This window comes from Hypomesus nipponensis, chromosome 5, assembly GCF_054491055.1.
Source record: "Hypomesus nipponensis isolate SF chromosome 5, ASM5449105v1, whole genome shotgun sequence".
NCBI lineage: Eukaryota > Metazoa > Chordata > Actinopteri > Osmeriformes > Osmeridae > Hypomesus > Hypomesus nipponensis.
The window spans coordinates 9,039,712-9,064,186 of NC_140365.1; the positions used below are offsets into that span (position 1 = coordinate 9,039,712).

At 47.7% G+C, this 24,475-nt stretch overlaps 1 protein-coding gene across 3 annotated transcripts; it reads left to right on the plus strand.

Annotated features, from left to right (window-relative positions):
* The first annotated feature begins 1 nt into the window (after position 1).
* Positions 2–23,646, plus strand: ap2b1 (adaptor related protein complex 2 subunit beta 1). 3 transcript variants are annotated; one of them, XM_084697781.1, is made up of 22 exons: positions 2–139; positions 704–758; positions 912–1,017; positions 1,227–1,362; positions 1,628–1,873; positions 2,220–2,410; positions 2,739–2,960; positions 3,556–3,676; positions 4,392–4,487; positions 4,851–4,966; positions 5,262–5,427; positions 5,724–5,822; positions 5,989–6,248; positions 6,574–6,766; positions 12,006–12,047; positions 12,575–12,727; positions 14,138–14,283; positions 14,580–14,709; positions 16,898–16,982; positions 17,305–17,391; positions 19,655–19,809; positions 21,733–23,646. In XM_084697781.1, the coding sequence occupies exons 2-22, from the start codon at positions 722–724 to the stop codon at positions 21,805–21,807; spliced, it is 2,862 nt and encodes a 953-aa protein (XP_084553907.1). In that variant the 5' UTR covers positions 2–139; positions 704–721; the 3' UTR covers positions 21,808–23,646. The 3 variants fall into 3 exon arrangements, with proteins under 3 accessions (XP_084553907.1, XP_084553908.1, XP_084553909.1); XM_084697782.1 differs by lacking the exon at positions 12,006–12,047; XM_084697783.1 differs by lacking the exons at positions 12,006–12,047; positions 12,575–12,727.
* Positions 23,647–24,475: the final 829 nt, after the last annotated feature.

Sequence of the window (24,475 nt, forward strand, 5' to 3'; positions counted from 1 at the left end):
TCTCCATCTTTCCACGGCTACCTAGCTAAACCTCTGCTGCAGCAAAGCAGGCAAAATAACTCAGCAGTTGGTTGCTTGTTAGCGAAGACCGTCGTTCACCGCCCTGTCGGATTTTGTCCTTGACATAACATCAAACCAAGTATGTAGCTATCTCATTTTAAAGTGACTTGTGTTAGGGAATATATCATAAAATAGCCTTACGTTAGCTACTATGTCACAAGCACTGACAGAGGCCGCTTTGGCCGCCTGTACACCAACCAGATAGTTAGCCAGTAGCACTAGATCTGCTACTACTAGTACTAGAGCTAGCTAGCCAGACAGATTTCCCCCTTGTCCACTGCCACTGGCTGCTGTTTTGGTGTCACAGCCTAGTAAGGAATTTCAGGTCGAATGTTATCGAAATATCTATGTTGTGTTTGAATGAAACCATAAAAACTGCTAGCTCTATATGTTAGCCAGTCGCTCTTCAGTGAAAGTGATGCTGATATGATGTCGTGACTTTTAAGATGGCATCGCAATGTCCTCCAAATGCATATTCTTAAAATAATTAAAGTAATCATATGTCATGTGTTCTGTAAAACATGGCTTCATGAGAAGTTCGAGTCCAGTTCCTTGTTTAAGATCTTAATTATGTGTAACATTGCCATATAGGTAGTTCTTTTCCTGTGTTCTCGTTAAAACATAATGAAAATATTCATTTCAGATTTGAAAAACTGCAACGATGACTGACTCCAAATATTTTACAACCAACAAAAAAGGTGAGTCCACACGATTTAATTTGCACGAAAGTAGGTGCAAAGGCCGTGGAAATTTCTTAACGCGAGTGCAGGCTTACTGATAATAGCATTGCTGCGTGCATTGAGCTGGATGTACTGGGCTGCGGTTAACGCTGCACCTGGGTCCACTTACAGGGGAGATCTTTGAGCTGAAAGCTGAGCTGAACAATGAGAAGAAAGAGAAGAGGAAGGAGGCCGTGAAGAAGGTCATTGCTGCCATGACTGTGGGCAAAGACGTCAGGTATAGCATCTCACTTTGCATATCTTCTGCAGCAGCTCTTATCACCACTGTGTTCATGGTTAGCCCCGTCAAATGTTTACATATATGAGCGGTCAAGATCCTTTTGGTGTCACATTTGCTTTGGGATATTATTATGCAGTGTTTTTTTTTTTTTTTTTTTCTTCAAATGTTTCTGTTGACTCTTTTCTACACACACGTCTCTCTCCCAGCTCCCTGTTCCCAGACGTGGTGAACTGCATGCAGACAGACAACCTGGAGCTGAAGAAGCTTGTCTACCTGTACCTGATGAACTACGCTAAGAGCCAGCCAGACATGGCCATCATGGCTGTCAACAGCTTTGTAAAGGCAGGACACCTTTCTTCGCCTTTTGTCACTTTGAGGTCCACGGATATCACGTTTGAATGTCCCATTTTTGTCAACATTTGATTTCAGTCACTACTTGAATTGACATTGAACTGTTTTGTGCCACTGTCACTCTCTTGTGACGCCCTTTGGCCTTCTGCCATCACTCTTGCCCACACAGTATTCCAACCATAACACGATGTGAAATAGACCAACATCTAAATTCGATTCTCCCCGCGGCCCGTCCCCCCCCCCTGCTCCACCTCAGGACTGCGAGGACCCCAACCCCCTGATCCGAGCCCTGGCCGTGCGCACCATGGGCTGCATCCGCGTGGACAAGATCACGGAGTACCTGTGCGAGCCGCTGAGGAAGTGTCTGAAGGACGAGGACCCCTACGTGAGGAAGACGGCGGCCGTGTGCGTGGCCAAGCTCCACGACATCAACGCCCAGATGGTGGAGGACCAGGGCTTCCTGGACTCCCTCAGGGACCTCATCGCCGACTCCAACCCCATGGTGAGCAGACGTCACTTTTTTTCTCTTTTTTTTTTTTTTTTTTTTTGTCTGTATATTTATTTTTTCATAGGACATTTTTTAAGTAAAGTGTGGCAGGAAAGGCAAAGAGAGAGACATGCAGGAGGGGGGGGGGGGGGGGGGAGAGACATGCAGGAAAGGGACCAGGCCGGGTTCGAACCCAGGCCGCTGTGGTAAGGCCTCAGCTCACACCATGTAGGCTACCCGGGGCGCCCCTCGACATCACTGTTTTAACAGTCGGAAATAACACTAGTTAACCCAGAAAGCCCTAGAAGCCAGCCGCTAGTACCAGGTGAGTAACCGAACCCACCTCCCCTGTACTCTCCAGGTGGTGGCCAACGCCGTCGCAGCTCTCTCTGAGATCAGCGAGTCGCACCCCAACAGCAACCTGCTGGACCTGAACCCCCAGAACATCAACAAGCTGTTGACGGCCCTCAACGAGTGCACAGAGTGGGGCCAGATCTTCATCCTGGACTGCCTGTCCAACTACAGCCCCAAGGACGAGCGAGAAGCCCAGAGGTGAGAGAGCGTAGGGTGTGCGTCTTGTGTTGGCGGGTGCCCGGTGTTTAACGGTTTGCCAGAATCTGAAGCCGTCACGCGGGGGTTGATCATTCATGAGCTTGGATATTTGCGGTTCTGGACACGTGGAGCACGTGGGCCTTAGGTTTTTGTGTGCGTTTGATTTGACAGGGCGCCTATGCACGACCCGCGTGTGTCCCCCGTCTGCAATTCCTTTAGGTTGTAAGAAACGTACCCTCGTCTCCCCTTTTAAGGTACCTAACCTACCTCAACCTTTCTCTGAAATCTGCCTCCTTTCTGCCCCTCCCCCCCCCCCCCCCCCCTCCAGCATCTGCGAACGCGTCACCCCGCGTCTCTCGCACGCCAACTCGGCCGTGGTGCTGTCGGCCGTCAAGGTGCTGATGAAGTTCCTGGAGCTGCTGCCCAAGGACTCGGACTACTACAACACCCTGCTGAAGAAGCTGTCCCCGCCGCTGGTCACCCTGCTGTCGGGGGAGCCCGAGGTCCAGTACGTGGCCCTGCGCAACATCAACCTCATCGTCCAGAAAAGGTGCGATCGAACCCCCCCGCGACTTTTTTTCTCCCGAGCACTCGCGCCCTTGAATCCGTTCAGATGAGTTACACGCTGAGAGGAACTCGACTGTCCCCTGTTAACGATTTCAAAACTTGACGCGTATGCATCCTACTCAGTGTTGTACTCCCTTGTTAAACAGTAACCACTCCTTTGTTCAGATATGTGGTAGTCAGGTAGACATTGCAACATTATGGTCCGAATGTACTTTATGCTACATAGCCAGTAGGTGACAGCATTTCCCTTACTACAGTTTCCACCCCCCGCCACCCCCCACTGTGAGCTGTCTGGGTTCAGATCAGGTCACTGTCACTCAATATTCCCTTTGACGTGTCGCGGCTTCCATCTCATTCTCCCATCTCTCTCTCTCTCTCTCTCTCTCTCTCTCCTCTCCTCTCTCTCTCTCTCTCTCTCTCTCTCTCTCTCTCTCTCTCTCTCTCTCTCTCTCTCTCTCTCTCTCTCTCTCTCTCTCTCTCTCTCTCTCTGTCTCTCCCCCCTCTCTCTCTCTCTCTCTCTCTCTCTCTCTCTCTCTCTCTCTCTCTCTCTCTCTCCCCCTCCGTCTCTCTCCATCCAGGCCTGAGATCTTGAAGCAGGAGATCAAGGTGTTCTTTGTCAAGTACAACGACCCCATCTACGTCAAACTGGAGAAACTGGACATCATGATTCGCCTGGCCTCCCAGGCTAACATTGCCCAGGTACTGACATTAGGAAATCCCTGTCCAGTACATGCATGCCCCTAACACCTGGCCATTGTTGACCCTCCTGACCCTCTGTTTAGTATTCAGTTCATTTCAGTGTAAACTTCCTGTATTCGTCTATTGACATGGTTTGGGCTATGCAGGATGTGCTAAAGCTTGCCCAAATGAAGAACAGGATTTGCACCTGAATCCTGAATGTTATTTCCAAAAGCCTCCTCTTTGAAGTGTCAGTTCCGATGTCGACACATTCCAGTGAGTCATTCCCGATCCACTGCTTGCTCGAGCGGATTGATGTGCTGTCAGACGTGGTGTCTGAAGTGAACATGTTCGAGACAGCCAGTGTCTGAGAGGCTGGTCTCCGTATTTACAGCCAGTGTTTGACAGGTCAGGCAAGCCCAGACTAGCCCGCAGTAAATCCCTCCAAGGCCAGTGAAGCTGCCATTCTTGCCAATCCCGGACAATCACAAGCTTATCTCGAGAAGTCCGTACAGGAAACTGACTGGGGGCTGGGTTGGCAGGAGGATTGGGCGAGGCTTGTCGTTATTGCACGGGTCTGTTTACGGAAACCGCTATGAATCCTCAGACCTGTGAACGAGACGGTTTGTTTCCACTCGCTGATAAAGATTCTGTTGCCGCGTGCCGGGCCTGTTTGGGCATGCATGCCCAACATGAATGTGTCCTCTGATTCCGGAACGTGCCCCGCTCTCCCCAGGTCCTGGCCGAGCTGAAGGAGTACGCCACAGAGGTGGACGTCGACTTTGTGCGGAAGGCGGTGAGGGCCATCGGGCGCTGTGCCATCAAAGTGGAGGTAATGACCACCAGCACAGACGGCCTCGCAGGCCAGGACAATGCCCCTGCCGTCCCACACCAACAGAGATCAAAAAGTCCCCCTCCATCTTCATGCCCCACCCGAGCACCTTCCTCCCGCTTCAGTCCGCTGTTCCAGTCTAGCATCAGAGGACGAATGGAGGACATGTTTTTTGTGTGAAGTCTGGTTAAATCAATGAAACCCACCTATCAGAATGAGTCACTCGGAAACGGCGTGAAACAGTCATGACACAATTAAAGACACGCATGATGACGTTGCACGGTGATGTATCCGTTTTGCCCATATCCTCCGGTATGCATACAATCAGTTTACTGTGGTCCCCGGGCCCCTGTCCCCTCACAGCAATCTGCCGAGCGCTGTGTCAGCACGCTGCTGGACCTGATCCAGACCAAGGTCAACTACGTTGTCCAGGAGGCAATCGTGGTCATCAGGGACATCTTCCGCAAGTACCCCAACAAGTACGTGACATCACCCGAGGCATGTTGTCATTTCTTGCTTGCTGCCATGGGTCGGCCTTAGGCTTGCAAAAGATTAGGATGTGTTTAGAAATGAACGGACTGAATTCCTTCGGCGGTATCGACTTGGGCTTTTCACACGGTAACCCGTTGACTGCGCTGCCCCAAACCCCTTCAGGCCTGTCTCGGTCTCCCCGCCGACAGCGTATTCACACTACGGTAAGCGCATGATGACACAAGCCGGATGATGCACCTACCCTCTCTCCCCCGCCCCTCCCTCCCTCCCTCCCTCCCTCAGGTACGAGAGCATCATCGCCACGCTCTGTGAGAACCTGGACTCCCTGGACGAACCGGACGCGCGCGCCGCCATGATCTGGATCGTGGGCGAGTACGCCGAGAGGATCGACAACGCCGACGAGCTGCTGGAGAGCTTCCTGGAGGGCTTCCACGACGAGAGCACCCAGGTCTGTCGCCTCCCGACCGTGCCGGTAGCCCCGCGCGTCCGCGTGCGGGCAGGGAAACGATGTGGCTCTCGGAGTGTGTTCGAGGCTTTTTTAGGGGGATTTGAGGCCAGGGGAATGAAGACATTTGTCTCCGTTGCAGTACCTGTGTCCGTAAAGGCTTACAGGTTGGCCCTCGGTCTCGCCTTTCGATCGCATACTTTTAACGCGCAAGAGCTCCGAGGGCCAACCATGTTACCAGATTTGTTCGACAGGGGTTGGTCAAATCATTTCTTTTTTGGGGGGGGCCTGCCTTTCAGGTCCAGCTCACCTTGCTGACCGCCATCGTCAAGCTGTTCCTCAAGAAGCCATCGGAGACTCAGGAGCTGGTGCAGCAGGTTCTAAGTCTGGCTACGCAGGTGAGCGGGGCACGCCACGACGGCAAGACGGGGGGGACACGTAGGGACCTCACTTTGACCTCACACAAGCTCACCACTCAGTTTTTTTTACCTCAAATGTGTTTTCATATTTCGCCTCATCGTCTTTTTTGGGGGGGTGGGGGTTTTCGTCAATGTTTGACCCCAGGATTCGGACAACCCCGACCTGCGCGACCGAGGCTACATCTACTGGCGCCTGCTCTCCACCGACCCCGTGACGGCCAAGGAGGTGGTGCTGTCGGAGAAGCCCCTGATCTCGGAGGAGACGGACCTGATCGAGCCCACCCTGCTGGACGAGCTCATCTGCCACATCGGCTCCCTGGCCTCCGTCTACCACAAGCCCCCCAACGCCTTCGTGGAGGGCAGCCACGGCATCCACCGCAAACACCTGCCCATCCAGCACGGCAGGTAGGGCTGGAGGGGCGCGCTGAGAAAGAGAGAGAGAGACACACGCACACACACGCGACTGGAATGTTATATTTGTGTGGATTTTCGGGGGCTCAAATGGTTGTGTTTCCTGTATAATACTGTTGGATCTAACCCCCTAAGAGAATGGAACCCTAACCCTCTGTGAACGTAAGGCCCCATGGTGAGCCGCCTGTCTTGTGAAGCCTTCATGGGCTTTGGGTCGTTTTTGGTTCTGGCTCAGTAGCCTCAGTAGCCTCAGTGCCACAGCGTGGCGTGGTTGGCCGCCCTGCCAACGTTGCTTTCCCATCCTGTCTCCTGCCTCCAGCATCGACACAGGCGAGAGCCCCGTGAGCGCGGGCCCGGCGCCCCCCCAGGACCAGACCCAGGTCATCCCCTCCCAGGGAGACCTCCTCGGGGACCTGCTCAACCTGGACCTGGGGCCCCCCGTCAACGTTCCCCAGGTGTCCTCCATGCAGATGGGGGCTGTGGATCTTCTGGGAGGGGGACTGGACAGCCTGGTGAGTGACTTAGGGCCCCCCCCCCCAGACAGACACGAACCCACACTTGCGTTCCCGACAAACGACACTATGACTAACGCTAACGATCGTCCCTGGCATCCGCAAATGAACGGAGACACGCACACGCCGTCAGTCACACAGGCCGTTCCGAAATTCAACCCGTGAATAATCGATGAGATGGCACTCTTCAAATTGTAATCCAGAGTTTTATTTTACCCTCGATTAGACGTATTATCAGAGTGGTTTCCTATCGATCTTGTAGACACAAACCTCCGAATGGGGAAGGACTTTCTGAAGAGTTCTAAATCAATAAAAGGACTCTGTTGGCTTGTGAGACTGAATTGGCATGCTACAGTTGTATTTAGGCAACCCGTTGCCAATAACTTTTTTCCCCCCTGAGACTGTTGATCATTCTCCACCCGCTTTATTTGTTTTTAGAAGCTAGGGATATAGTCAAGCCTCGGCCCTCAACCAACAGATAGGCCTACAAACTGTGTACCACACATCTCGCATTCACTGACTATGTCAACTCCTCACCCGTAAAAATGCCAACGGAAGTCTGGTGACCTTTTGAAGTTGCTCGTTGCGTTGCACAAAGTGCACCCACCCTATCGTGGCTCACCCCTATAAAGGTATCAAAGATCACTTACCCTTCAGAACCTCATTAGGGGGCGTGTCAAACGCTTCATCTTCATGTACTGCATGTGCAACCTTACCCAAAGGCCGCTTCAGAAATGGGAAGCGCCGCTCCATCATCGACCTCTCGGTCAGATATCTAAATATGGCTGCAGACATGCCAGTTGTGGACCGCGTGATGGATTCATTTCGGTTCAGCTATCACCCCGGCCGCCTCAAACAAGCCACGTCCACGTCTCCCAGGAGCTGTCGTCCGGCCACCTCATGCCAGGCTTCCCGCCGTCGCCCCCGTCAACGGCCACTCTCGGTGGCGTTTGGGGCGTGCACCGAGGACGCCGAAAATTGCTTTTCAATGCAGTGCCCTCTCGAAGCCAAATGACTGCTGTAACAACAACCTCTCGAGACATCTTCGATTAAATACAGAGAATTCCCCCCCCCTCCACCTCCCCCCTGCCCCCCCCCCGCCCCCCCCCCCCCCATCCCTCTTATCCCACGCAGCAGAGGAGATTGTCTTGTCTGGTCCCTGTTTGTCAGTTCTCGTCTTGTGAGTTCAAGACAAGCGTTGAGCTGTGATGATGTGGCGCCCCTTCTAACCCTCGCTGGCGATCTGTGCCGGGCTGCGCCACCCAGACCTCCAGTCTGTCAGTTGAGGCGACTGATGCGCCTGATTGATCTGCTCCGAAGGAGGCACGCTGGCAAGGCAAGAGAGCACGTCACACTGGCTTTCATGGAAAGTGGATGAATTTGCGTTTTTTTTTCCCCCTTCACATTTTCGCGGAAGCCTCCGTTTCTGGTTTGTTGTTGTAAATACTGCGCGTGAAATATTTTCTATATTTTTCTTTTGTAGCAGCTCACACGCACATCTTAGATTTTGCAATAAGTAACAGGCTGCTGTTTAGGGAGGAGAGATGCTGTATAATAATACTCTAATGTCTTTCTGGTTTTGGCGGGGGGGGGGGGGGGGATGATGTATTTTTAATTATATTAGCCACTGGTGCTTTCAAAAGCCTTGCCTGCAGGCCCAGTCACATCTGTTGTTTCACTGATAAGAACCAAATGTTCCCTGACTCGCTCCAGCTTCAACATCACCCTATGGTTATATCTATATATATATATCTATATTATATATATAACGGTATCATCAATTTACAGTATCATCAATTAACGGTATCATATATATATGTATCTATATCCAAAAGTGTAGCTAAGAACCGTTAATTGTGAGTTTGGTGATGACCATGGGTTGCAAAATTCAAAGCAACTCATGTAACCTAAGGGTTGTGGCTATGAAAAACTCGCAATGAAATGAACACCCTTAATTTGACCGTAAAGTCTGACGATATTCCTTTGATTTATTTGAAGGGTAGACTATATCCATCTATTCATTTAAGGCTCCTCTTTCAAGTCCAATGAAGCGTGGCGGCACCTCTTCTCACCTGACCTTCCTTGGCCCTCCAGAATTATCAAAGGTTCCAATTAATTGTTAATTGGACTGTCATTAAACTGGCGACGATTTAAATCCAGCTGGAGCTTCCGATTAACGGGATGTCTTTCCACCATGTCGCTACATGGAATGTTAAATGTTTGCTGAGTAATTACAGATGAGATTGAACGGTATCAGCAGGCCTCTCTTAGGCTGTTCAAGCAATTAGAGGAATCAAAACGACTTAATGAAAGCCCAACAGCCGTGAACTGTGTGGCTCTGTGGTCTGTCGTTAGATATTCGAGCTGCTGATGTCAAAGGGCACCGTGACCTTCTCCCAAACCAAGCAAACGGCATTGTTCAGCATATTCAAACAGACCTTTTTGAGGCACAGTAGAAGATAGTTAATGACATTGGGAAGTTCATGGTGAGCGATACAAAAATGCCATTGTCCGGTTTCTCCATCGACCTTCTTGTCATAACTGACTCTCCGATGAACACTTTGCATTGTTGCATCTCTTGATGATAAGTGAACCGGACTAGAAGCACCGTATCAGATTAAACCTTTGCATCCTGGGATGCAAGTTTAATATCTTACTGAATAATACATGAACCTGTCTTCCCGCACCACTTCACAGCCATTCCTCTATAAACTCAAAACTATCATCATCATCGGATCATGTGAAAACACTAGCTCAAATTGCAGTGCACTGTCAAATAGGAAACCTTTAAAATCCACCCTTGTCATTTTTTCCCCATGCTTAATAACGATTTGCAATCTTTCTTTTCTTCTTTTTCGGGGGGTACAAAGCGATTCATTTCCACTCAACAGTAACATTCTGACATTCCTTTTCTGTAATTGGATTTGGGGACTCTGCAGCCTATTGCTCAGGGGGAATTGCCTTTCTGTTTGAGGAACAGGGAGGGTAGCGGGAAATGCCTGTGCTGCTGTCTCTTCTGGTTCTCCTCGCGCAAAGTGAAACCTTCCCTTTTGAACCCTTGTTAAAGTCATCACACCTGTAGAGATCTCCAGGGTTCCTTTAAAAAAAAAAACAACCTTTGACGTAAAACTAGGCATATCCATTCGAAGACATCCACAGTCATAGCTCTCACTTAATAGCAGGTTCGACTACCAAAAGCAGACTGTCCTCACTGTGTTTATTCATATTTGAATCGTTCAAGCCTTCATGTAAATGTTTCAGATGAACATCTCCTTTTACTGCGCGACAACTTCCCAAAGCCTTTAGGACCAGTGGCAGCTCGTCTGACAAGCTGCATGCCAATGCGTAGACAGTGTACACGGCTGCTCTCCGAAGGGGCAAGGGGGCGATGCAGTGATTCATGCATCATAAAAGGACTCGCTGACTCAGCATCCTGAGGCTGAATATTAATGCTGACCTTCTAGATGAGGTGATAGTGGCCAGGTCAGCCAGACACGCAGGCTGAGCTCAAAGACGTGGACTCGAGGTTCCGGTGAAATCCGCCTTCCGTTTTCAGTTGTTCAGCAGTGTTCACCCTTACAACAGCACTTTTAGGGACATTTAAAGTTGTTTTATCGTTTTTCTTGCCTTACTAGGCGTAGCATGTCTGCGATGGTATAAAGTAATAGGGAAATGAAACTACAATCCTTTGTTTATTTTAAATGTAAACATCACATTCGGATCTCTTCTGGACATGACAGCGATGTGGTAAAAAAGAAGGTTGCCAAGAATAATTGGGGGAAATCATAAAGCGCCCTATAGTGGATATCTTTGTTAACAAGCATTGCTGTCCCTATTAAAGCCATTCCTAAGAAGCCCTAATGCAATATTGTCGATGCGAAAATCTCCACTTCAAGCAACTTATCCGAGTTATTCTGGGACATTCTGTCTCTTGCCGTCGGGTATACGCTGGGGCATCAAGTATTCTCCCACAACATTTCCAGTAGGCTCCTCAAAGGGAGACCAGGCTGTGTTGAGGGGATGTCAAACGGTTGAACACGTCGATGGTTTGAGGTGCGCCAGACAGTGTGGTGAGTCACTCATTGCTCAGTCGACCCGGCTACCTCTCCCCCTCAGACCGGGAAGAGAGGGTCAGCACAGTCTTGTTTACAAGGACTTCCTACATTTGTGGGCAGAAACGGGGTCTAGGGCGTCTCATGTTGCCATTTTGTTCTGGAAGGCTCGTCAAGGCTGAAAAATTCAAACCAGTGTCATGGCTGATCATTTTAGTGCATCACCACCACAGTTCTGTTCTGACTGCTGCAGGAAGGTTAGCAACAATTCCGGTTGAATTTGTATAATGTTTACAAGTTGACATTACATATGCAATGCAAATATTATGAATATATGGGACCAGTTTAATACATAGCATGTGAAATGAAGTAGATACCCGTCACCTATGGTAACAGAACACATTCAGGTAGCTACAGCCACTGTCCTTTTGTAAGATCCTTGAACCATAATGAAAACTACTGCTATATTTTTCATTTATCATTCATTCACTCTAAAGGACTGTTGGGAACCAAATTATAATTATCTTTATTCATTTATGTGGTAATGGACAATTCAACCCATTTATTGAATGTTGAATTTAGGAATTCAGTTATTTAATTCATTAAACATTTGATTGTTCAATGATTACTTTGGCCACTAAGTAATCATGAAAAGAAACCATTCATCCAGATTACCAATGGAAAATTATTTTTGCTTTTAAAAGCCTTATTGTCATGTGTTCTTATGAGTCTTCTTTTTTCCTTTACTACAATGGACACATTCAATCTTTTTAACTAGCTTTTTATATTTTGATCTTGAAATGGAACATTGTACTAGATGAAAAGACTCCAGTGCATTAAAGCTAGTAATGTTTCTTGCTGAGTGACACCTTTCCCCAAGTTTCCACGTCTAAATGTCACTAATATATTTCCCAATGAGCTTCTCGGGCAAGGTTTACCTTCCCCATGACTGAGGCTGTCGGCAAAGCTAGGCTTCCTGTCTAAATAACCATTTAATCGTGTCATTTATCTTCATGTTAACTACAAAGGATAACATTTTTCCAGGAGCTAAAATGGGTGCTATGTGGGTCTCCATTGCTAAGTACTTCTTTATCTCCCCCTCTCTGTGTCTCTGTCTGTCTGTCTGTCTGTCTGTGTGTGGATGCGGGTGCTGGATGTGGGGCCTCTCCCCTCTCTCTCTCCTGTAGCTCGGGGGAGACCTGGGAGGAGGTGTTGGGGGAAGTCCAGCAGTAAGTGGAGCCCTCTTCCGTCTGCCTGCATGCTGCATGCTCCTAGTTGCTCACTTAACCCACCACAGATTGTTGCTAAAAGCTCTCACCCTTGCTCGCCACTGAAGGGGAAAACGTCTTCATTTCTCCTCTGGTCTGCTGATACTGAAAATTGCTGGAGTCATAGGTGGGATTTGGGACCTCGTTTGGGACTAAGGACATCATTCTCGTTCTCTTCCAACAATGAATGCATTGTGATTACTTTGAAGCTTGCCTAACTAGTCAGAATTCCAGCTTCAAGGATGATCGTTTTTTAAGTTGAACGACTGTACATTTGTGACCAAACTGTTGAAAAAGTGGACAGCCAGGGTCATAGGTAATAATGTAAGCTTCCCAAAAGCACCTGTCAAGAATGGGGAAACCATGACCCTGAATCTTCACCGCCTCTTTCCTTACCGTCGCGGAAGCTCACCGCCGTCTCGTCACAGACTTGACAAAGACCTTTCTAACGCCTTGTCTTTGCGTGCGTGCGTGTGCGCGCATGGTAGGTGGGCCAGAACTTCATCCCCTCCTCCGTTCCCAACACGTTTGCCCCGTCCCCGACGCCCGCTCCTGCGGCCCTCAGCAGCGGCCTCAGCGACCTGTTTGAGCTGTCCACGGGCATGGCCAACACCACTGGAGGCTTCGTGTCTCCCAAAGCTGTGAGTACTCCTGGGGGGAAAAACAAAAAAAACCTCTGAAAACAACTTCCAAATATAATTCAGTCGTCATCGGTGACAGGGTGATGAATGACGTGGCAGTCGGAAGACGAGGGTCAGATGAGTCACCGCCCCTTATTAAGGATTCCATCCGACTCTTCCAAACCCTTTCAAAATGGGGCATTCAGTAGCGTTCCGCTTTAATACTGGGATGTTTGTCTGTGTTGTTACTTAGCGGTAGCTGAACATAGAGTACAGATACACCAGCTCTCAAGACTTTCATTCCCCATATAACCATAGCACCATGTGCAGTTATAGAACACGTCATTAAAAAAGGCCAACAAAAAATACGAAACAATGGTAACACACAATAGAATATCCACATTAGCAGCAATGTTTATAAAAGTATATAAATGAATCTGACTGTGCTTGGCAGGGAACGTAGTGTAATGTCTGTATAAAAGAATAGATCAATACTCAAAAAAAGCTGAGTGGACGCATTACTGTTGTACCGTATATCAAATCTGTTTATAACTATAGAATAATATAGAAAACTGTCAATAACCAGGCATTGTTTACTTACAGACTGAAGCACATGCTCCTCTGCCTGTTCTGTACTTTATCATATCTGGTTGACAGTTGCAATAGGGTAACATCAAATAATGTCAAACATGAGAAACGGCATCCCCAACTTTTGTCTTAATTTCTCTGCTTTCGTCCTCGAGTTTGATTGACAGTGGTTTCACAAAATAAGACAAGGAGGAAGGCCCCCCTCATTAATATATATTGCATCATTATATACAATTCATGATATCATTGGCTGGAACAGGATACTTGAACATTATTGGCTGGAAAGTAGTAACCTGACTTGCCAGATGGTTTGACACATATCCATCTGGGAAAATGTCTTTGCCCTGTTCCAAACAGTTTCCAAACATGTTTCAAACAATACTTGGCAGGTGATTGGATGGATCCATCTGTCTATCACCATCTCATCACGGGCTAACTTCAACCACAGCTTCCCCGTAGTTCCTCGTAGGACGCTGAGTGGTCCCAATCACAGTGATTTGGGCACAAACGGATACGTTGGCGCTTGGCAAGATGGATTTTTGCATGGTTGTGATCTTGCGAATCCAGATGTTAGGGAGGTTAGGAGGTTAGGAAATGAACGGGCTGCTCCAAAAATGTGTTGCTAAACAACTCTCAGAGGGCCTCATTAGCTGATGCAACATGTTTATAGGGAATTAAACTTGATTTTGACAGAAATATTTCTTACTTAAGGCACCTTCTAAAAACTTGGAAGGTCCTAAATGCATACCTAATAAAAAATAATATTAGTAGCATATGTTTACATGTCTAAAATTCATGCATTCTTTTTCCTTGTCTTTTTTTAAACATATATGTTTTCTTTAGGTGTGGCTGCCTGCAGTGAAAGCCAAAGGGCTGGAGATCTCCGGAACATTCTCTCGCCGCCAGGGCCACATGTACATGGACATGACCTTCACCAACAAAGCCCTGCAGCACATGAGCGACTTTGCCATCCAGTTCAACAAGAATAGGCAAGGCACAGGACACGCAAACACTCGACTCTGTTTACAAGATGCCGTTAGCCACGTCTAGTCTAGTCAATCATTTGTCTATTGCATCCTCTTGAAAGCTTGTACCGTACTTTCTCGTTGACTATGTCGCACCCGACACAAGCCATCTCCACCTGTACGAGCTTTAACCGTGCGATGTTTGATGGGGAGTGTGTTTTTACTGTCTGAATCGGTCTTTCAATGGGGAGGGCGGTAGACATGAAGGTCCTTTTCCGGAGCATTTCCATGTAGGTCATGCGTGTTCCTTATGCGTGCAGCTTTGGAGTGATCCCCACCACCCCCCTGGCCATTCACACTCCACTGATGCCCAGCCAGAGCATCGAGGTCTCCCTGCCTCTGAACACCATCGGGCCGGTCATGAAGATGGATCCACTCAACAACCTCCAGGTAAAGTCGCCCATCAGAGCTGGCCGTGTGCGCCGGCTTCTTCTTTCAAAGCCTGGTGTGGTTATTTCACGCTCTCGTGGAGGGTGTGAACTGAGCCCCCTTCTGTGTAGCTTTGGCCCAAAGGCCCTTACAATGAAGACGACGTCACTCCCCCCCAGGCTGCTTTGGGGGGGAGGTGGGGGGGGGGGGGGAGCATGTGAACTATCTCTCCACTAACTCGGAGACGGGGTTTTGAGGCATGAACGAGCCGAGGGAGTCGTCCCACACAGACGCCGAGGGCAGCAAGGCATGTTAGCGGGCCGCGCACACAGCCTGGAAGCCAATGCACTCCCACCATGGGAGAGCAGCAACCAGCTGGAAAATCCACTCCAGACTTCGCTGCCCCCACACAAACTGTTCCACACTCTGCTCTCACTCAAACGTGCGGCCTGTACTCCACTACAGCGCACCGATCAATACTTGCAAGTTGAACTGATTTCCGTGACCTCGGCCCTTTTCTAATCTCTTGTGACAATAGTTGTTTAGTGGGTCTTTGTCGACACTCGTTTGACTCTGATTTGTTCAGTTTCTGCATATATCTGGCAATTTAGGCCACATATTTTTGTTCAAAAACACCCATGAGGCAGTTATGCTAAATCTCATGTGGCATATTTTAAAGATGAAGTAAGGCACTTAACCTAAAAAAAAAACAAGCATTCTAATATTGAAGAAAAAAAAAAAAAGTATTTAAAACTGGAGCACATAACAGGAGTTCTGTGACGTACACAGATGGGGAGGGGGGGGGGGCAGGCAAAGATCATGGCTAATCTCAAGACATCTTTCCGAGTTGAAAAGCGTGTTTCATGTTTATCTCCAGGCAGCTCATTTCCACTGTTCAGTGACTTAGAGCAGCACCAGATGGGGGCCAGCCATTATGCCTGCGTCCTTATCTCAAGTCCTGGTGCTGCACTGTGAGATGCGTGTACGCACACCCGAACTACTCACCTGATCTGAATACGCAATGCTCCCTTCAGTGCAGTCTATAAACACGTTGAAGAGTTGACTGTTTACGTAGTGGACTACCAATACTGACAGTAGCTGTCTTGGAGATTCATGTCTTTAATTTGATTTGGTTGGTTAGTTAACGACAGTATTAAAAACAGAATGTTGATCAACTGATGATCACGGCTTGTCATAACGTCATATCGGCCTCTAACCCCTTTCGCTGTCAGACAGTATAATCACCTCTAACTTTAATTACTTTCTTGTTTCTGTCAGTTGTATAATTACCATGGAGACCCCCAATTGTTACAAAAACTTAAAAGAGAATACTGATAGGTTGTTAATGGTAATGCTGCATGGATGTTTACCGTGGTTGGACGATTCAGACCCGAGGCTGTATCGCTCTCCTCGCTCTGTGTGGGGGTGTCTACTTGCCACTGAAAACGATTTGAACTCCAAGACATTGTATTGGGGTTGACTTGAACTTCATTGTCAAAGTCTCATTATAAGGATTTCTGTGTGAAAGATGTCCGTTATGGGCAGCTACTAGGGTAAACACACGTTTATTTGTCAACAGATTTGTCCTCTCGCGTTTTACGACAAGCGTAGTCCGTCAAGAATTTGAGACTAATGTTACCAAACGTACAAGTAGGTCATGGGAGGTCCTCAGGCTCTCTCTGAAATGTGTGTGTGTGTGTGTGTGTGTGTGTGTGAGTGAGTGTGAGAGAGAGAGATGTAAATATGTGTCCTATGCTTTACAAGCCCAATCCCAGTGCACATTGTGTACCCATGGTGTGCAGCTGTGACACAGTACTCATCAAGCCCCGATGGTGCTGGGGTCCACCTCCCACATTATTGCCACGTCATGACTCCAGCAGTGGCAGACTCTCTCTCACAAACGCACACGTTTAGCTTTCTGACCTATTTAGCCAGGCTCAGACACGACCAACAGCCTGGGTCATTGTGGCACCTGCATAGCGTTTTCCCGATTTATTTATCAAGACATGTTTAGCAAGACTCAGTCTCATCTCACTTCAAAGTTCTCCAGTTAGAATGTCCGGCCCCGTCAACGAAAGTCCCCCCTGTGGTGAAACCACTGAGTGCCTAAGAACACCTGAGACGTTGTTCCAACTGTCAAACTCGCAGACTGTACGTCTCCTCTGTGTGTCTGGGGCCTCACTTCCTTCTTTTTATTGGCCCCCCCCAGGTGGCTGTGAAAAACAACATTGACGTCTTCTACTTCAGCGGGCTCATCCCTCTCAACATCTTCTTCGTGGAGGACGGCAAAATGGGTGAGTTGCCCGCGTGCCGGTACGGCGTCCCGTTCCCGGACGAGGGGGGCCCCTCGTTCCTCCGGAGGGGGTCGCGAGCATCGAGGGGGCCCCCCGTTCCTCCGGAGGGGGTCGCGAGCATCGAGGGGGCCCCCCGTTCCTCCGGAGGGGGTCGTGAGCATCGAGGGGGCCCCCCGTTCCTCCGGAGGGGGTCGTGAGCATCGAGGGGGCCCCCCGTTCCTCCGGAGGGGGTCGTGAGCATCGAGGGGGCCCCCCGTCCCTCCGGAGGGGGTCGTGAGAACCGCGGTCGCACCTCTAATCTTCCCCTGTCCATCTGCTGCAGAGCGCCAAGTGTTCCTGGCCACCTGGAAAGACATCCCTAACGAGAACGAGCTGCAGTATCAGATCAAGGAGTGCCACCTCAACGCCGGTAGGTCCATTTTGTTCCTAGGTGGACGTCCTTGTGGCGGGTGCATTCCTTTTTATTCTGCGGTAATCAGTGCCAATTGAGTTGTGAATGGGGGATCAGGTTAATACGAGCTTTTGTAAAGGGGTTATTTGTGTTACGTTTTCACCTTCTGGTACTAAAGGAGGATAATTGCAGACACGAGAAGTCTCAGAGTGTGTATTGCACTGTTTTTTTCTTGCCATGATCTGACGCTTTTTTTTTATTATTTGAGGAAAAATCCTCCTTTGTTTGAAATTCTATAATCAATTTGTGTCTTGGTGACACTTGGAGGTGTCAGAATGGTTGCACAAAGCTACACACAATACAGAACAATATTGCTTCCATTTTTATAGAAGTAGTGTGAACAATGCAACCTGAAAATTCCCCCCTTCCTTTTCCCAATATTGATTTACCTTCACATTCAGACTTCTTAAGGAACCACAGTCATGAATCTGTTAGATCGAAGGTTTCACTCTCCAATGCTTGGAAAGACATCAGTGAGAAAATTAGAAAAGGCGGATCTTAAATAGCCTCAAAGGCTGTCAGTGCAATTCTGTACAGAGAATCGTCCAGGTCTTTCTATGTCTAGCGCAGGGAGCAATGTTCTATGCAATCTTCACCTTCCAATATCTGCTTCTTTGTTTATTTTCTGCCTCAAGGGGGCATTACCATAACTAAAAAAAAAAAAAATCCTTCACATTTTAGATTCCTTTTACTGTGAAGAATGTCTCATGAGAAGTGTTGTGGCATATTTCATATTTTGTATTACAGAATATGTTATCCTGCATACTAAGCAAACGTAGGAAATATATGTTTAATAACAGTTGCATGGCATCATTAGAAAACAGACTACATCTTGATTATATTGAGTACAACCCTGGAGGTGAGAATTAAGTCATCAATCACAGTTCAATACCACCAATCAACACGTTAGTGATATAACAGTTTTGCCAAAAAATAATCAGAATCAGATTTGGTGTTTATTTGCCATGAAAGTTTGCACAGACAAGGAATTTACTTTGGCAGGAGAGCCTACCTAGGCAGCCATTTTCGGCGCCAAATACCGTCAACCTGACATGCAGAATAGGATAAGAATCATCAGTATGCTAGTCTTGGATATAGACGGAATCAAAAACGAGATGAGTCACCTGTTAACACTGCAGGGAGTTGAACTTACTTCACCTCCCCACACTGTCAATCTCCTTTTGAATAATTCTCCTTTTCTTTTTGCTTCTCTCCATTCACATGCACGCCTGTCTTAGGACACCTTCAAGGCTTTTAGCCTCACCTCCTCCATAGTCCCATCTTCCATCATCGTGCCTGAAAAGCCTGTTTCAGACCCCATTTCAAACACCCCTGTTGCTCCAACGGCAGGGTTGTTGACCCAGGAAGCACTGGTCCGGCCCCTCGGTGTTTGTGGTACTTGTAGTTCGGCTAGTTGTGACTGTAGGCTCCTCTTCAAACTAGGAATTAGTGTCAACCTACCTAGACATGCTATTTGGCAGATTCTGTCCAGTACAAGGACTTTTGAGGGACAGTATGGATCGTACACGTACGATTAACTACAAGCGATTCTCATATTCCTCAAAGGCCTACCTGAGCTAAGCATGTTTTATAATGGTTATGGATGGTTGATAGACCAGACCATGGTTGAGTGACTCAGTGATAGTCAGTTTATGACTCTAATGTAGATGTGTTGGCTGACCTGTCCTCCCCGGCAGTTGTTCGCCAGGCTAATACAGATAACATTAGATGTCATTTAAATACACAGACAGGCTGAAATGCAAGAGCACGCCAATGATGTAGGTCTGGGGAAATGAATGGGAAACATGAAGCCATCCACAGAGTACGCCTAATGTAATTGAAGAAGCAGCTATTAGCCAGAGTATTTCTTCTAGTCATAGTTCACATGAAGTGTATCTTCCATCTATTTCGGTATTGTCTCCCAATTTAGTGTATGCCACAAACCATCTATTTGTGATTGTAGAGATTGCTCTTTGGAAAAAAACACATTATAAAATAGCAACCGCTTTTTCTCAGAACTCAATAGTCCCCGTTTCTTTTCTGCTATTCACAGCTAGAAGTCAGTAGCAAACTCCCCTCTGTTTTGTGTGTGTGTGTTAGTGTGTGTGTGTGTGTGTGTATGAGAACCTCTCGTCCTTCCTTTGTGAGCCGTGCAGTAGCCTCCGGAGCACAACGGTTCCTCCCGCTTGTTCTGACGCAACGTCGCATGTGGCTTTTGCAGACACGGTGTCGGGGAAGCTGCAGAACAATAACATCTACACCATTGCCAAGAGGAACGTGGAGGGCCAGGACATGCTGTACCAGTCCCTGAAGCTCACCAACGGCATCTGGATCCTGGCCGAGCTCCGGATCCAACCTGGCAACCCCAACTACACGGTGAGGGACGCGTGTGCTGGAAGAGGGAGTCGTGTGTTTGGTGTCGGCCAGAGCTCTGAATGAGCCGCAGGTGCCTCCCTTGGAGGTGCCAGGTTAAGCGAGCCAAATGAGTCACGTGTTGTGCTCTTTATCATCGCACAGACACTCCGACATACGCCTGATGCACCCTTGAGAGGTTTATAAGCCCCTTTCTTGTTCTTCACCTGGAGCTGTTACTAGGAGCCTGCTCGCCGGTCTCAGGGTGTAGGTTATGCCGATCTAATTATGACGATTCTTTGTTGTGGACATGGTGACATGTCTACAACTCCTCGTGGAAGCCACCCAGAATATAAGTGACGGGCAAAAGGTCCAAGGATGGTCCAAGTTTAAGAGACTCTTCGCAAGTCAGACGAAGGATAATCGAAGGGTATTGCGGCCCTGCGGTTGGAACATTTTCGCTGCGTGATGACCTTCGCGGGGGGGGCTTGAACACGGCGTTTGACTCCAGAACATGTGGGGCGGCCCTCCGCACTCTTCCGACATGGCCCCTTCTCGACTGAAATGAAGTGTGGAGCACCTGCTGCCCAGCTCAGCGGGTCTCCTCAAGACACGCTTCGTGGAATGTATAGATTTGTTTTCCCTTCGTTGCACGCGCACCGAGCTATATCCTGTTAACCCAACGTTGCTATTGTGCGATTCAAGGAGGGTTTTTATCACAGAGAGGCTCATTGGGCCTGTCCTTGTAAGAGAGTAATGGCCTAGCCATGGCAGCAGACAATTTGCTGTGCCAGCGGTCTCCAGGCTGGCCAATAAAAAATGGGTTGGAAATGCACCTACACACACACACAAAAAAAAGCTGCATGAAGGTCAAGTGTATTCTGGAAATTCGAAAGCAGTTCTTTTCATAGTTTGATCTAGAAACGCCAGAGGCGGTCGAAGGAAATCTGAAATTCAGCCTGGTGGCCGTCGTCTATTTCTACTACAAAGAAACGGAGAATGCCTCAAATGATCGACATCCTATTACACAGAGCGCCGTTTACGGCCCGCTGTTAAAGATGCTGGGAATATCGGTTTGCAACGTTTTGCTGAAAGCTAGGAACCTGTCGGTAGCTTCTACTCCAGGCATGTCAACTTCCATGTCTGGCTGCCTCAAGTTCTCCCTAGGTTAGCACTTTCCCAGCCCTGCAGTCCCTGCTCCTCGGCGCTCTCTTGATTATGTCTGCTCCTCCATCCTGAGGTAGGGCCTTTAGCTTAGCTGACCAGCCTATCTCAGGATAATTCATTCTACGTTGGTCCCTGAGATCAGGCTTTGAGCTGTCAACAATTCAAATGTTCTTACCCCCGTTACATCGGTATTTCGAAGAAGAGGAAAAAAGCGTGTATCCAATATTTGTCAGTCCTCGTTTTCTGTCAAACAGGCGTCCTGACATTTTTCAAGTTTTCGATTGAAACTTCATGAGAAGAACTGCCTAGTTGTACTGCTGCGCCACCAAGCCATGACACGCGTCCCACGAGGCGTCGGAACTCCGACATGACGAGAGGATGAGCAGCTTCAGCTGGGTTGAAATTGCTAAGTTGATGAAATAATGCACTTAGGCGAAGGCTTGGCGCAGAGCCCGGGTAGATGTTTGGATTAAGACAGTAAGTGGTCAAGGTGTAGATGTTGGAGGGGCCAGTTAGTCGGCGGACACCTCAGACAAATGAATACCAGTGACCACAGCAGGGGCTGCGTTTCGAGCAGTAGGGAGAATGGATTCGAAATGGGAGGTATATTAAGTCTGCTGAAACAGGCTCCAAGAATAAGTAATAGGGCTACGTTCAGGAGCTCGGTATGCATGAGAAGATGTGGGAGGGGTGGGGGGCGGTCTGATCCCAGCGCGTTATCCTGGGGACATGTTTATCCATTTAGCTGTCTCACATCTTCTCATCTTTTCTCTGTTACAGCTTTCCCTGAAGTGCAGAGCTCCAGAGGTGTCTCAGCACGTCTACCAGGTCTACGACGCAGTCCTGAAGAACTGAACACTCCCAGCCCTGCCCTCCGTCCAAACACCTTCCACTCCACACGTCTGGAAACGCAACAGCAGCTTTTGAGCGTTTGTGTCGTCGTCGTCAAAATAGTTCCCCCTCCTTCATTCCATCCTCCCCCCTCCACATTTTAACTCTGTCCTGGGAGTGAGCAATTCTATGCTAAACTAAATGTCTTAATGTCGTGAAAAGTGATTGACGGTGAACACCTCCCCAGAAGGCCAGTTTTTCATATTCACAAAAACCATTCGTTGCTTTACCTTTTTGAAATGTACTTCGGATGTTTGAAAGTGTACGTCATATTTTCTCCGTGCCGATTCATTTAAAAAAATGTTTGTCCTGCTTTGGTAGTACATTTGCTACTTTTCTTAACCATTCCACCAATTCTGTACAACTGAGCTAATGGATCCTATCTCGTCTCCGGTCAGTTGAAGCTATTTCACTGTTCAATAAGGAAACGAGGGGCCAAATATTCTGAGCCAAAATGGCAGCTCAGAGGCAAGAGCAGGGCGAGGGAACAAGAAATGGTTTGGTTGCTATGGTTTTAATGCAATGGCATTCTGTTTCCGTAACCACTACACAAACCACTATTTATGGTAGCAAATATTCTGCGTACGCTTGAGTCTGCGCTATTCCATTGTTTTGTTTTTTATATATTGATACGTGCAGCTGATTATTTCATGCCTCTCCTCCCCTTTTGAAGTTGCCCACTCTACTGCAGCTATCAACAGCACAGCTACCATATCATTCCTATAACTCCCATCCCCCCCATTGGCCCTTTACTGGTTTCTAGTGTCAGAACTGATTGTGTGTGTGTGTGTGTGTGTGGAATGAGTAGTAGCCCATTCTGTAATGCTGTTTTCACCTTATTTAGATTCCAAGTCAGTATAATGCATTGTGTTTTAATATTTGAGATTGTTATTGAAATTCAATTTGCAGCCGTTGATCCAAATATGTCGAATCCCTGGACCTGTAGGGGCTGTTCCATTCGAACCCACACCAGATATTGTCCCAGCGAGGAAAAAGGAAACGTAATATCAATGAAAGGCCATGTGTATGTGCCTAACCCGGCAGTTCAATCTCCTCACTGGCTCCACCATTTGCTTTTTCCTCAGGAGAAAGGGTATTGTGCCCATATCCCATCTAAGCACCAGTGTCAGCCCATTATGAAACTGTTCAGTGATGTAGTGTAGTTTGTAGATAACACATCTGTATGACTAATGAAAGACAATATAACCCTGTAATCCAGAAGTTGTGTGCTTGTATTTAGTCAAACATTGGGGCTATAATCCCGTTATGTACCAGGTCCTCATACTGAACTGTGTTAGGTTTTAATCATAAATAAGAGTTCATTCCAGTGTGACATCTGCCGTCTCCATTATTAACCATGCACCCTAGACCTCGGGGAATTAAGCTCAAGTGTATCAAACAGTTGAAATGAATGACCAGTGGTGGTCAATAAGCCACCTGTTGTACTTTGTGACGAGGTTTATGTCGTTGCCATACTTGCTTACGTGCCTGCGATCCTGCATGGAGGCAGTGTCCATTGTTCCTATCAAGTCCCTTGTTGTTTCTTTACCTCAGTTTGTAAATGGTATCGCTAAAGGGGAACTTTTATTAATGGGGGCCAAAGGTTGCTGTATATCACCCAAACCTCTTTAAGTACTTTATAAAAAAAAACACCAACCAGCAATACAGAATGCACGTAGTAAAGTTGTTATCTGAAATGTTTATCCGCAAGCTTCTAGCCTACCATTGCCCTCACTCCTCACGCCAATATGTCACTGTAGTCTGATGTAACCTCTGTATTTCAATAAAAATGTCCAGTCTGTAGATACGCGTTTGACTTTCTCATTTACTCACTGTCATGGTTTCTGCCGTCACAGACTGGTAGGCCATCTCTCCTCTGTGTTGGTGGCATAAAGGCAGCAAAGACGAGTGGCAGTGTGCATGGTAATAGTTGTGTTTAAGCTAAGCCTTGGCTTAATACACTTCACTTGGTATTGGCTATTCGACGGCAAATAAACTGTCCACACAAAAAGCATAGTTGAAAAGGTTATTATTTGGACTTTTAAACAATGACTAAAAGGGAAATTCAACCTGCACTTTGCCTTTTAAAACCACCCCACATGAGATCACTTTAGGCAACGGTCATATAGGTCAAGATGTGGGTTCAGTTTGGTCTACGTTTCACGTAGACTACATCACATAAAATACACCTGCGTACTATGATGTGGGTTGTAAAGGTGACGTGGTATGAGGCAGGTATGTGGCACGTGGTTACTTAGCAACAGGGGCAAAAGATTTGGTTGCTAAGAAACAGCCGACTGCCCATCAGTTGCAGTGTGTACACATGTTGCTCAATGCGCGTGAGCTAATATACTTGAGATTTTATCGCTCACGCACGCGAGGCTACCGGTATTCACAGGGAATACAAATTGGTGCGTGTGTAAACTTTCTTTGCCTTTTCAATCAAACGGACTTAACTGTGTTTTGCAAAAGTAAGGAGACGAAGAAACAAACGATTGAAACGGTAAAACTCAGCTGGTTGGCAGTGCGTAACTGTGCGTAAAAAGTATGGCTGCGTGTTAAATGTCACTTAAATAGACACAATCTTCATAGATCATTTCTTACACTCAGGCGCAAAATCAAAATGCTGCTT